Raw genomic sequence first — 12,693 nt, forward strand, 5'->3', positions numbered from 1 at the left:
AATCACCATTTCTCTGTGTGGTATCAACATCGCCCTGTTAGGTTGTACTCTGGGTTTGCTCAGTAATGTAGTTTTTGGCCAACAAAGTCATGTTTGAAATTAGAAAGCCACACTATTATGATGCATTTCTGAGCTGTTTGGAATGGCTATATCAAATAAGTGCATGAATGCATGCAATACTATTCAGTGCTAAACGTGTACATAAGATACTGTAGTATAACCATTCTGTGTATATTTAGTACAGTACAGAGTATATGACGTGTGATCTACGATACCTTTATTAATAAACATATAATGTGGTAGTATGTGGTGGTATGCAAAACTATAGTTTGTACAATCAGAAATGCATTATACTTTGTGGAAAAGACTGCTGTACTTTATCTGTAGTAATAATACAGTGTGCTCTAGATTATTTTCATAAGGGGCCCTATGGATCAAAGTCCATGCTGGCTGTAGATATATACATTTTGACCTCGTTCATCCCAAATTGCACCGGACTGTTCTTAAGAGGGGTATCAGTAAGACTCTCGGCACCCAGGGCAATAGTTTCTACTACGTTACCGTGAAGTTCTGCCATTCCCAGATACAATTCCTGGGTTCTATGTGATATTCCCGCTTTTTGAAGGTCGCATGCCAAAAAGACGATTTATTTTGGCTGATTATGGGCAGCCCCCAAAAAGAAGAAACACCACAGCCATGCCGAGCCTTCCAGTCAAGCTGTTCCTCTGCTCACCCCCTTCCCCACCCTCTTCCATGCAATTCGGGATATCTTGGAAGTAGGTGGCTTCCACACCCTAAACCCTCATTTGCATCAGCCCCTGCATCCCCCCATCTACCTCAACCCCAATAATGCCACCCTCATTCCCCCACCACACACACACACACAAACACGCAAACATGCAGTCACAATTACCCTCACTCTCCTGTCACAAACATTCCCCTTATCCACCACCACACAAGACAGACATAAGGTTGGACACACACACACACACACCAACACCCACAAAACCACTCACCTGGGACACCCGCAGCTCCTCTTCCAGCCCCCCCAAGCATGTCAACCACTGCACGCACTCGTGTGCTGTAGGGGCATAACAGTTCACTTTAGAAAGACCACTCTGAGCGCTCTCAGTGCAGTCTTTCTAAAGCAACCTTTTTTACAGTCGCGCAAGTGAAAACTCTCTTTTCACTCCATACCAATTCTTGAGGTTTCTTCAGATCCTGAACTACGCACATCTGGCTGAAGCTGCTGTGGAAGGTGATCCCTTCATTTCTTTAGCTGATTACATGTGGTAGTCTATTCAAAGGGTATGCTCTAAAGTGACAGGTGGTTACCTTTAGCTCTGTTCACCAGTATTGGACATATAATGATAATGATGTGTTATTTATATAGCACCTTAATCCAAACCGCTTTACAGAGCACATACTTACATACAATATCACCCAACCGAAATTGGTACTCATTTATCGACCTCGGAAGGATGAAAGGTTGAGTTAGCCTTGCCTGGATTCGAACCTGCGACCTGCAGGTCACACTCGGATTGCAGCAGCGAGTGCTCAACCCACTGAGCTATCTTACCGGCTTTCATATAGTACACATATAGTTGACATCGTCCAATCAAATTGCCCCTTTCCTTTTGACATGCGCATAAGGCATGCAGAAGATAGTCAGATTCCGCAGAGAACCACCAGCCAAGAACTGTGCCTGCCAGAATTAAGGGGGTTCTGGAGACTACCATTGACATTGTCCGAAGTCTTCTGTGTTTGAATTTCTGGGACCAGTTTTTCCACTTTGCAATATCAGGAGCCTTTCATTTGGAACAAATGAACAGTTATGAATCCCTTCCCTTTTCACTTTCACAATGAGCCTCAGGGACTCGTTCAGCAATTTCTGAAAGATGCTGATACAGCGGTTACAGTGAGTGATTCAAAAAGGCTTTACGTTTTCTTATTCCTTGTTTCTTTTGTGCATTGTTATAATTGCTGTCACTTCCGAGAGGGCATACAGATGTGGTCATATAAAGTCTGATCTTAAAATGTGTACTGGTCTAGTCTTTTTGGAGATAACTAAGCAGATAAATGGGCTATTTCCTTTGTGTCACTGTATGTGTGCTGGCCCTATGCCCGGCCAATAATCATAGTGAAATTGCCTCCCATCTATAAGGGTCTTTTCAACAATAAAATCAATTTTGATGGCGTCCTGGGCCATGTTGGAGTTTCTTGTGGCATCGTCTCATAATGATTTCTTCTACTTCTACCAGAACATGGTTATATGGCTACTGTTGAGTCAGCCGAGTGGTACTGGATGCTGAGAGGTCCTGGTAGAGAGACAGTGACTGAAACCATGCCTAAAGTCTCCTCCCGGGAGGCCAGGGAAAGGCTGGTGGTTCCTGATTCTGAACTTGGGGGAGGGGGGGGGATTGGTGGGGTGGAGGGGGAGGAGTGTACTGTAGGAGGAGCATCTGGGAGGAGACCAGGCCCAAGGATGTGAGGAGACCCAATGGGTTGAGACGTGGTATTTGTCCTCTGAAAGGAAGTACCTTTCTGGGTTACCAAAACAGGTGATGGCATATTATCATTATAATGTCCTGGACTCTCATATAAGATTTGTGACCCGGGGGACAAGTTCTGATAAATCTGAACAAGCCTTGTTAACAGAAAGATCTTTTAAAAATGAACACCCTCCTTGCCTCCAAAGGTATAATGTGAAAGGATCTGGTTGAAAAATGCCTTAAGTCAAATGTCTTCCTCTATAACCACATATTCTAAGTGTCCATCTTTAAATGACTATAAGGGGAATAATTATTCCCTCAAAATCAATTCAATAAATAAAAAAATAAAACTAGTTGAAGGGGACTATAAATCGCATAATCCCATGAGTACTGGGACGAGGAAGAGGGCTGAGGCATGATGTGGCAGTGGTCAGGCAAAATAAGCCTAACGGCCCACACCTGAAGGGACCTGGGAGGCATAAAAGGCCCTCTCAGGTGCACACAATTGGAAGGAGCTAGAACTGTGACTGGAGTGCAAGCTCTAGCAGGAAGAAGGCACAAAGCTGGCAAACCAAGCAGAAGTGGGAGAACAAGAGGGATGCCAGAGCGTGGATACAGCAAATTTCACCTGCTTGTTCTGAGAGGGTCCCGTTCCCCCAAACTCTGAAGTGCAAAGGCTGTGCAACGAAAGGCATGCAGAGAGGCTCTCTTTCCCCATGTGAGCTTGATTGATGTGGTTGCCATGAAGAGAATGTGTCGGAGACCGGGGTGAGGAATAGTTGTCAAGGCATGGGTCTCAGGGGTGAGAGGGGCTCCTTAAACGTGTGGCCGGGCGAGAAACACCTTCAGAGAGCAATGGTGTGGGTCCCTAAGAAGCCAGAAGCAGTAGAAGTTGTGGCAGAAGTAGTGTGACCCGCAGAGCAGATTAAAGAAGCCGGTTAGTGAAGCCTGGTGTTCTAATACTTTGCGTGAGCATTTCCGGCAACAGAATCCAGTTCCCTATTCACTCACGTATGGTCCAAAGCGAGCGGAAGTTGTTTGTTGAAGCTTTAATGAGGGATCAATGGGAATTAGCACTCATGTATATTGGGGAAGTCCTTTTACTCGAGTGAAGAGCAAATGCTACTTAATACTCATTGTTAAACCCTTAAAATACTGTATCTAACTGAAGGAGTGGTCGCGTGTCACTTATTATGGAGAGTGAACGTTGCGAAGGCCATTAGTGAATACCTGAGATGTATAAGCCTGTAATCTTTGAAAACTATATCAAGAAGTGGTTGCGTTTGCGTTATTGTGATTTTCAAGTAAAGACTGAACTCTATCCTTTACTTTCACACGGGCATACAATTTCAATACAAACCTTTAATCTTTGAAAACTACATTAAGAAGTGGTCATGTGTGCTTGGTTGTGATTTTCAAAGGAAGACTAAACTCTATCCTTTACTTTAATGGAGAATAGCACAGGGGCAAGGTGTTGGTCTTGGAAGCAAACCACGCAGAGCAACAGAGGTGTGAATCCCAGATTCGTGCTTAGAAACCGAACTCGGACAGTAAGCGCATTATAATTTATAAAACATGTTTTATAAATAATGTGGCAACCCTTTTCATCAACAAGAAGTTAAATACTGAAACAGTGTATCTATCATTGAAGAGGAGAGCAAGTAATGACCAAGTAAAGAGTGTCCCCATTCTAAGAGTGAAACCAGCCTTTCTCAGAGCTAATAAGCAATCTAACGGTTACTGTGAAGCTAATAACCGTTCAACCTGGCCTAAGATAACAGTGTGCAAGCAGTACCTGAAGCTAAGAGGTTGGCACCAAGGCTTCTGGTTAATTACTTGGGCTAGTGGCTGGCAGAAAGGTGAAGGCAAAGTTGGGGAAGGGAAACTGGCTGCTTGTAAAGATTATTTTGAAGTTGACACAACCTGTATTGCCTAAGACTGTGGAAGACAGAGAGAAGTGGGTCATAGAGGCAATTCCAGGTTGTTATTGGGGCAGACAGACAAGAAAGGCAAAGAGGCTGCCCCTTTTGAAGAGAGATATTCAGAGGAAGACTGCCTCGCTTACTTGATGGTGTTATTGTTATTTTGCATTTATATAGCGCCTTATATACCATTGGTATGGTCTGAAGGCGCTGGTAGGTTGAACGCCCTTGGGAGCCGAAGTTCAGATCAGTAGAGAGAGTTGAGAGAGGCAAAAAGGTGCGTGTGGGCACCGGGTATGTGTGCAGCTCGTGCGGTATCAGTGTAATAGCTGCTTCCTAGCGGTAGGTGTGGTGGTTGAGAGATCAGGAGTATGTGTTCGTTCTGGCAGGATTTATCCAGAGCGGAGGTGGCTGCGTTAGGCCTGAGGAGAACGATGGCTGGGGGGTGAGTCACCAGCAGTGCTTACTTAGAATGATGTGGAGTGAGCGGCGGATGTTGGTATGAGAACAGTTGTACCGAATGGTGTCATAGTATCTCTGTGTTCTAGTTGAGTGGTGATGTAAAGGAGAGAGTAAGCGTGGTGATGTGATATGGTGTGTTGTATGGTCTTTCAAGCGTTCTCTGTATTGAACCATGCTATGCACTCCAGTCCGTTCCATGCACTGCTATCCACTCATGCATCCCATTCTGCTCGATACACTGTGGTCTGTTCCACACACTCATGCATTCCGGCTCGTCCCTCGCACTCTGCACGCTCCAGTCGGCCCCACGCATATACTATACATTCACCTGTTTTATGCACTCATCCCCTCTACGCACTTATCCCCTCTATGCACCCGTCCCCTCTATGCACCCGTCCCCTCTGCGCGCTCATCCCCTCTGCGCGCTCGTCCCCTCTGCGCGCTCGTCCCCTCTGCGCGCTCGTCCCCTCTGCGCGCTCGTCCCCTCTGCGCGCTCGTCCCCTCTGCGCGCTCGTCCCCTCTACGCGCTCGTCCCCTCTACGCGCTCGTCCCCTCTACGCGCTCGTCCCCTCTACGCGCTCGTCCCCTCTACGCGCTCGTCCCCTCTACGCACTCGTCCCCTCTACGCACTCGTCCCCTCTACGCACTCGTCCCCTCTACGCACTCGTCCCCTCTACGCACTCGTCCCCTCTACGCACTCGTCCCCTCTACGCACTCGTCCCCTCTACGCACTCGTCCCCTCTACGCACTCGTCCCCTCTACGCACTCGTCCCCTCTACGCACTCGTCCCCTCTACGCACTCGTCCCCTCTACACACTCATCCCTTTTACGCACTCAACAGCAATATGCTGTTTCATATATTCATCTCTACACTCATCTGTTCTATATCTTCAGCCGTTCTGTACACTCATCCTCATTGTACACTTATCGACTCGTCCACTCTGTCTACTCATCCGCTCTATCCACTCATCCGCTCTATCCCGTCATCCACTCTATCCACTCATCCGTTCTATCTACTCATCCACACATCAACTCTATCTACTCCTCCGTTCTATCCACTCGTCTACTCTATCTACTGGTCCGCTCTATACATTCGTTCGCTCTATACACTCATCCGCTCGATACGCTCATTCACTCTATCTACTCATCCGTTCTATCTACTCATCCGTTCTATCCAATCGTCTGCTCTATCCACTCGTCAGCTGTATCCACTCGTCCGCTCTAACCCCTTGTCTGCTCTAAATATTTATCAGTCATATACATTCATCGGCTCTATACACTCATCCGTTCTATACACTTATTTGTTTTATACACTCATCCGCTCTGTATATTCACCCGGTATGTATTCATCTGCTCCAGTGATCTAGATACTCTGCGCATCTGCCAGGTCTTTACATTCATCTGTTTCAGCGATCTACACACTCTCCGTGTTTCCATATTCATCCGTTATCCATACTCATGTGCTCTATATACTCATCTGTTCCACTTACTCATCAGTTCTACATACTTATCCACTGTACGCTCATCTTTTCTGGATATTCACTGTTTTACGCTGTTCTTCCACTCAATCATTCTTCCACTCAGCGCGTTCCTTTTTGTTCTACCTGATTCATCCTTTCTAACTAATTCATCCACGCCATTAGTTCCGTTCACTCTGTATGCATTCTGGTCATTCCAGGAGTTTAAATCACTTTATTGTTTCCGTACGATTTACTCTTATTAACTCTTTCACTGCTTTGATCTACTTTTTTGTTTAATTCTGTTTTGCCTTGTAGGTTATATTAGGGTTATTGGCTGTTAGTTCCTTGCATCAGGTGGTTTGATGGATTAGTGTCCTTGAGTTGCTGTTGGTCTGTTTGGGTTAGTTTGGTACGGGTTGGTTTTAGGGGAAGAGCCAGGTTTTCAGCAGTTTGCGGAAGGACATTAAATCTTCAGTTAGGTGGATGTGGGGTGGGAGTGAGTTCCATAGTGTTGGAGCCAAGGCTGAGAATGATGATCCGCCTAACCTGGTTGAGTTTGTCTTCGGTATGACTAGGAGACCGGCGGAGCTTGATCTTAGGGTGCGTGGTGGGTGGTAGGTTTTTAGCTTGTCTTGAAGATATTGAGGTCCGGTTTTATGCAGTGCTCGATGGGAGATGCACAAGGTTTTGAAAGTCACTCTTCAGGCTACTGGAAGCCAGTGCAGCGTTTTAAGGGCTGGGGAGATGTGATCTCTTGGGCCGAGCGCAAGTAGCAATTTGGCTGCTGCGTTTTGTGCCCTTTGGAGTTTATTCAGTTGGTACGCGTGGACTCCGAGGTATAGGGGGTTTGCGTAGTCCAGTCTTGATATAATGATTGATTGGACCGCAGAGACTCTGTTGGGAAAGGAGAGATATGGAAAGATGCGCCTACGGGTTTTAAGGTGGTAGTGGCAGGACTTTGAGACGTTGTTGACTTGGCGCGAGAGAGTTAGGTCAGAGTCAATGGTGCATCCAAGATTTTTCACTGAGTTGAAGGGGGTCGGTGAGTTGCCCATGGCGGATGGCCAGGGTAGTGGGTGTCGAAGAAGTTCGGGGTTGCCACATACCATGATTTCCGTTTTGGAGGGGTTTAACAGGAGGTGGCTTTGGGTCATCCAGAGTTCTATGTCAAGGAAGCAGGAGGCCAGGTCAGGTCGGCAGATGGGTTTTGAGTTCAGGAGTTTTAGAATTAGTTGAGTGTGGTCGGCGTAGTTGCAGCACAGGATGTTGTGCAAACGAATTATTGGTGGGAGGGTGATCAAGTAGAGATTGAACAGGAAGGTGGATAGGCATGCTCCTTGTGGGACTCCCGTGTCGACTGGTCGGGCTTGGGAGGTATAGGTGGAGAGTATCGTTATTTGGTACCGATCTTTGAGGAATGAATCTATCCATTTAAGACCGGTTCCACAAATTCCTATGGCGTGGAGGCGGTCTAGGAGGATTGAGTGATTGATTGTGTCAAAGGCGTCGGATAGGTCAAGAAGGATTAGTGCCGCGCATCCCGCGGAGTCTGCAGTCATTTTAAGGTCATTTTGAAGCACTTTAAAGTGAATCTTGTCGAAGCCGGTCTTGAAGTACACATCATTGAAGCTGTGGTAGTAGTCCAAAGCACTGAAGCTGTAGTGATACATATGGTTGTCAGTAGATGCAACATTGCAGAAATCTAAACAAAGTGGAGTACTGTGAGATAAAGGTGACTGTTCTCATTGTAAATCAAGTAGAGGTGAAGTTGTTGAAGTGAAAGCAGCAGCACTGTGAAGTCATCCTGACAAATATACCACTTTGAATTCCAATCCTGTAACTAATGATGCATTAACCGTTAACCACGAACTGTGTCTTATTGACAGCAGTAGAGATTGCATTTCTTAGGAACTGTGGTAAGACGTCTTGAAGTGGGGACAAAGCATCACGTCGTTGATTACCATTGGTGCTGTTTTGAGGAAGTGGATAGTCCATATCTCACCAAGAAGAAAAGATTTGCTATTGTTAGAACTTTGGTTAACAAACCATTACTTTGACATTGAAACATTAAGAAATGGCTTGAGACTGTCTTACTGTCAAGGATTTCTTCATTTGATTCTTGTTTTGAACATTAGTGGAATTCACCCTGTGTCCAGGGGAAAGGAACCCGACCAGGATATTGGAAGTTAATTAAGATACTGTGAGTGTTGTTTGTCATTTCGCATTGCCATATATTTTCTTTGTGAATTTGTTGCTTAGTATAAGGGTCAGACATCCTGTTTTTAAGTGTTTCCCTTTAGCTTTAGTTAGGCAAGGAAATCCTCAGCAGAGTAGGAATAGTGAGGCATTTTTCTCCATTTATTTTGGTAATAAAATGCCATGTTTTGATCAATCATCAAACAGTTGTCCACCTTGCATTAGAGACCCCTCATAAGAGGCTCTACCATCTCATCTCACCCCTGCAAATCCTGTTGTGTACCATCTCATCTCACCCCTACAAATCCTGTTGTGGAGTGTACAGGTAACTAACCCATACAAGAAGACAAGGCCACTCGTACCTTAATTCAATGTTTATAAAATCAAATGCATACATTCCTCTTAAACTTCCTGTTATGTCCTTGGCGGAATTTTAGTGCTATTGTGATATCATTTCGCTACCCCTACGGTTTTTGTGAAAGGATGTTGCATGTGTAATATATAGCCTTCCTTGCACCCTTTGAAACCCACGCCCTCTCTCCCACCTGTTCTTCTTTTACCTATATCCATGAAACCTGGAAGCACCAATTATTTCAATGTTGAAGTATACAATTTTGCTGTGTTAATGCCATAAAATGGAGAATATTTTCTGACCCTTCCTTGTGCCATTTTTGTGTCAGGCAAGAGTCCTTCTTTGATTTTCACCAACCGCCACGAGGTCTGCAAAATCGACTTGGTGAAGAGGGATTACTCGCGCGTCATCCCGATGCTGAAGAACGTGGTGGCCTTGGATGTGGAGGTGGCGACCAATAAGATTTTCTGGTCTGATTTGTTCCACAGAAAGATTTACAGGTATGCACTGGATGTCATCTTCTTACCTCATCGCTAATTTTGTACGACAAAAAAATGTAATTAGTTTATTTGGATTTCTGTATTGAAATATGATACCTGCAGCAGCAAAGATCAGGGCACCATTGCTGCCCTATGGGCATCTGTGTAACCCTGGCTAAAACCTCAAGGATCAAATTGTTCAAACCTGGTCATACGATTCTACTGTCGAATCCTTCACCAATGTGTTTCTATTGTGTTGAATAATCCACTGATCAAAGTGTTCTGCGATGTTGTGCAGGCCAGACTTTCCTTGTGGAGTGGATGTTTTAAGTCAGTGGCGTGCTGTATAATTCCAAGTAATGTGACTTAATTCCAGAGTGAAGTGTGCAGGATTACAGGATCTGCTCTCCTTGATTCCAGGTTAACCTGTAAATGGATCAAGGGTGCGCTGTAAAACTTGTGCATGGAGTGCTAGACATGATTTCAAGGTGTGTTTTAGATTATTACAGAGTATGTGTTGCATAGCTCCTGAGTATACTGAAAAAGGATTACATTATGTACAGACGCTGGTTCTGGAAATTGATGCATTTGGTGACACAGGTTATGCAATGCGTGATTTCATGGTGTCGATTGACATTTTCTGGAGTTGCTGCCCCTGATCCCTAGGTGGAGCAGACACGATGCAGGGGTGAGTGGCATATTATTCCACGGTATGCCTCTGTGTGGCTCCACGGTGTGCAGCGGTTCCATGTGATTTCATTAAGGAGATTTGGTCAATTAGAATCCATTTCATTTTTTTCTTTTATTCCATTTGTCCCCAAATATATGAACTGCCCTTAACTCCCCCCACCTTAATTATTACCCTTACCCACCCCCCAAATATATTTGCGGTCGAATCCGGTCCAAAGAATTTGATGGATTTGTATTTAGACCAAATCTCCTGTGCCGCTGTGTGTGGCCCACTGCATCCATTGCCAACCCCTGGAGCTTTACTCATAGACCAGCAGTGCAAGGTTGAAGAGTGGTGTATTGGGGAGGACACAACATGGAGGTAAACCTATCTTTTGTCACACCCTCTTCCCAGGGGTGGACTGGGAGCCAAAAGAGGCCCTGAAATTATGTTCAAAATGGCCCCATATTACACATTTTCAGCAAGCCCAACCGTTTTCCTATGAGAACATTTGGACATAAAATAGGTGACCAAACAAAAGAGGCCCAGAGTGCAGAGGCCTACAGGGAAAACTCCAGAGTTCCTTATAGGCCAGTCCACGCCTGCCTCTTCCCCCTCCTCGCATGTAGTTTCCACCCACAGCCCAATACCAAATACTCTAGACCTCTTTCCATCTTCAATACACGCGGTCTGTGCCAGATGCTGCCGAGGGCTTTCCACCGCCAGTACTTTAAGCAAAAGTGCCGCTCCTAAACGCACTCAAAGCTCTTGGAAACACTGCAGCATCTTTATCATGATGAGAAGCAGCTTTCACCCATACCATTGTGGTAAACTCCGCTCCGCCATTTTGATGGCGTCATTGAGGCTGGAAAGCTGAAAGCAGACTAGAAAGGGGCCAGAGGGCCACATGGCGGGACCAATCTGTAACTGCACCTCTTCCCCCACTGGAGTTTCCCTGCGACCCGCTGCCCCACTCTCCCGCTGGGGCGCACACTTCATGTGTGTCACCTTCTAGATGGCACGCATGTACTGGACTGGATTACATGTGTGCTTGCTTTGGTAATCCAGGGCATGCACATGCGCACTCAGATTCCCTCACTTGCCTGGGAAATCCTGGAGGCAAGTGAGGGGGAAGGCTCCTTCCAAAAGGCAGGCCTGTGCTCGCGCCTTGTGTATAGGCCCGTTATAAATGCCAAATCATATATCGTACAAGAAGGGGCCACACCGCCCGTTCTATGAAAGGGGGCTGTGCTACCATGTAGGCCACCCTGCAGCGCAGTGTACCGTTTCCTCAGGAGGGCCGCGCGGTTCATTGAAGAGGCCGCTGGTAGCCAAGCTCCTGCAAACCCTGTCACCACAGGGGCAGGTGGCAGCCACATGCTCACAAAAGTCCCGTCAAAGTATGCAGCCCTGTCTGTGAAACTTCCGTGGAGTCATGTTATTGAAGACCTGCTGTGTCGCTTGACTATTACTGTCTAGGGATGTATTCTGGTTGCCCTGGAGACCGCAGGCTGTTGCTTTACTGCCACCTGCTGACCAAAGCAACACTACAGAGACAAGGGAAAGGGTGTTGGGAAGCAGGATATTTGCTTTGCATGGAAGTTGGCTATGCTGTTGGCATGCGTTGGTTTCTTCTTCCTATTGTTTGTTGCCAGCCAGCCACCATGCTTTCCTAAGCCAACATTTATCAGAGCAAGCATGTTACAATAATTAACCATGCAGTCCTAGTGCACACAACCTTTACTGTGATTGGTGGGGAAATATGAAAACCGAATGCAAGGGTCTTCATTTTGAATGTGGTACTATCCCTGGTGGTCGGAATACCGCCGAGCTCATTTACTGTTACCACAACGCGCTCTGGCGATAATTCCACCAGATTACTAGTTGTGCAGTGCTAGGCCCATTTATTTATAAGGTCCCGAGGACTCCCTGGCAGTGTGGTAAAAGTAGCAGCATTCGGATACTGACACTTCTCTTAAAGGAAATGTGGTGTCTCATTTCCACTGTTTGATAAAATAGGACAATAGCTTTATGTTGAATTATTGCTTCCATAAAAAGTAGCTTTACAGAAGTGAGCGTTTTCATATCATATTGCTTATGTGAATACAGTTACAATGAAAAGAAGTTGGGCATGTCACTTTAAAGTTCATTGGAACGGGCAAGATAACTTGTTCAAACTTCTATGCCTTTTCATTGAGAAGACTGAAGCTGAATTATCGAGTTCCCCGTAATTCGTACTAATGTTTGTAGCAGCTTGTGGACTGTGGTGCAGCCACACACATTCACATCACTTCTCGGATTCTGACACTTTGTAGCAGCTTGAGGAGAGTGATGCAGCCACACTCATTCACATCACTTCTCGGGTTCTGACACTTTGTAGCAGCTTGAGGAGAGTTATGCAGCCACACTCATTCACATCACTTCTCGGGTTCTGACACTTTGTAGCAGCTTGAGGAGAGGGATGCAGCCACACTCATTCACATCACTTCTCGGGTTCTGACACTTTGTAGCAGCTTGAGGAGAGGGATGCAGCCACACTCATTCACATCACTTCTCGGATTCTGACACTTTGTAGCAGCTTGAGGAGAGTGATGCAGCCACACACATTCACATCACTTCTCGGGTTCTGACACTTTGTAGCAGCTTGAGGAGAGTGATGC

The 12,693-nt window shown here is 45.9% G+C and overlaps 1 protein-coding gene across 1 annotated transcript in view; it reads left to right on the top strand.

The window, feature by feature from the left end:
- LRP8 (LDL receptor related protein 8) overlaps positions 1 to 12,693 on the top strand; it is a 1,426,130-nt gene that overhangs the window by 1,213,612 nt on the left and 199,825 nt on the right. The window contains exon 10 of the mRNA XM_069642168.1: positions 9,213 to 9,384. Coding sequence (XP_069498269.1) covers positions 9,213 to 9,384 — 172 coding nt within the window. The remainder of the gene's footprint in view (positions 1 to 9,212; positions 9,385 to 12,693) is intronic.

The sequence above is a fragment of the Ambystoma mexicanum genome, chromosome 1q, assembly GCF_040938575.1.
Source record: "Ambystoma mexicanum isolate Mex_15411 chromosome 1q, UKY_AmexF1_1, whole genome shotgun sequence".
NCBI classification, from domain to species: domain Eukaryota; kingdom Metazoa; phylum Chordata; class Amphibia; order Caudata; family Ambystomatidae; genus Ambystoma; species Ambystoma mexicanum.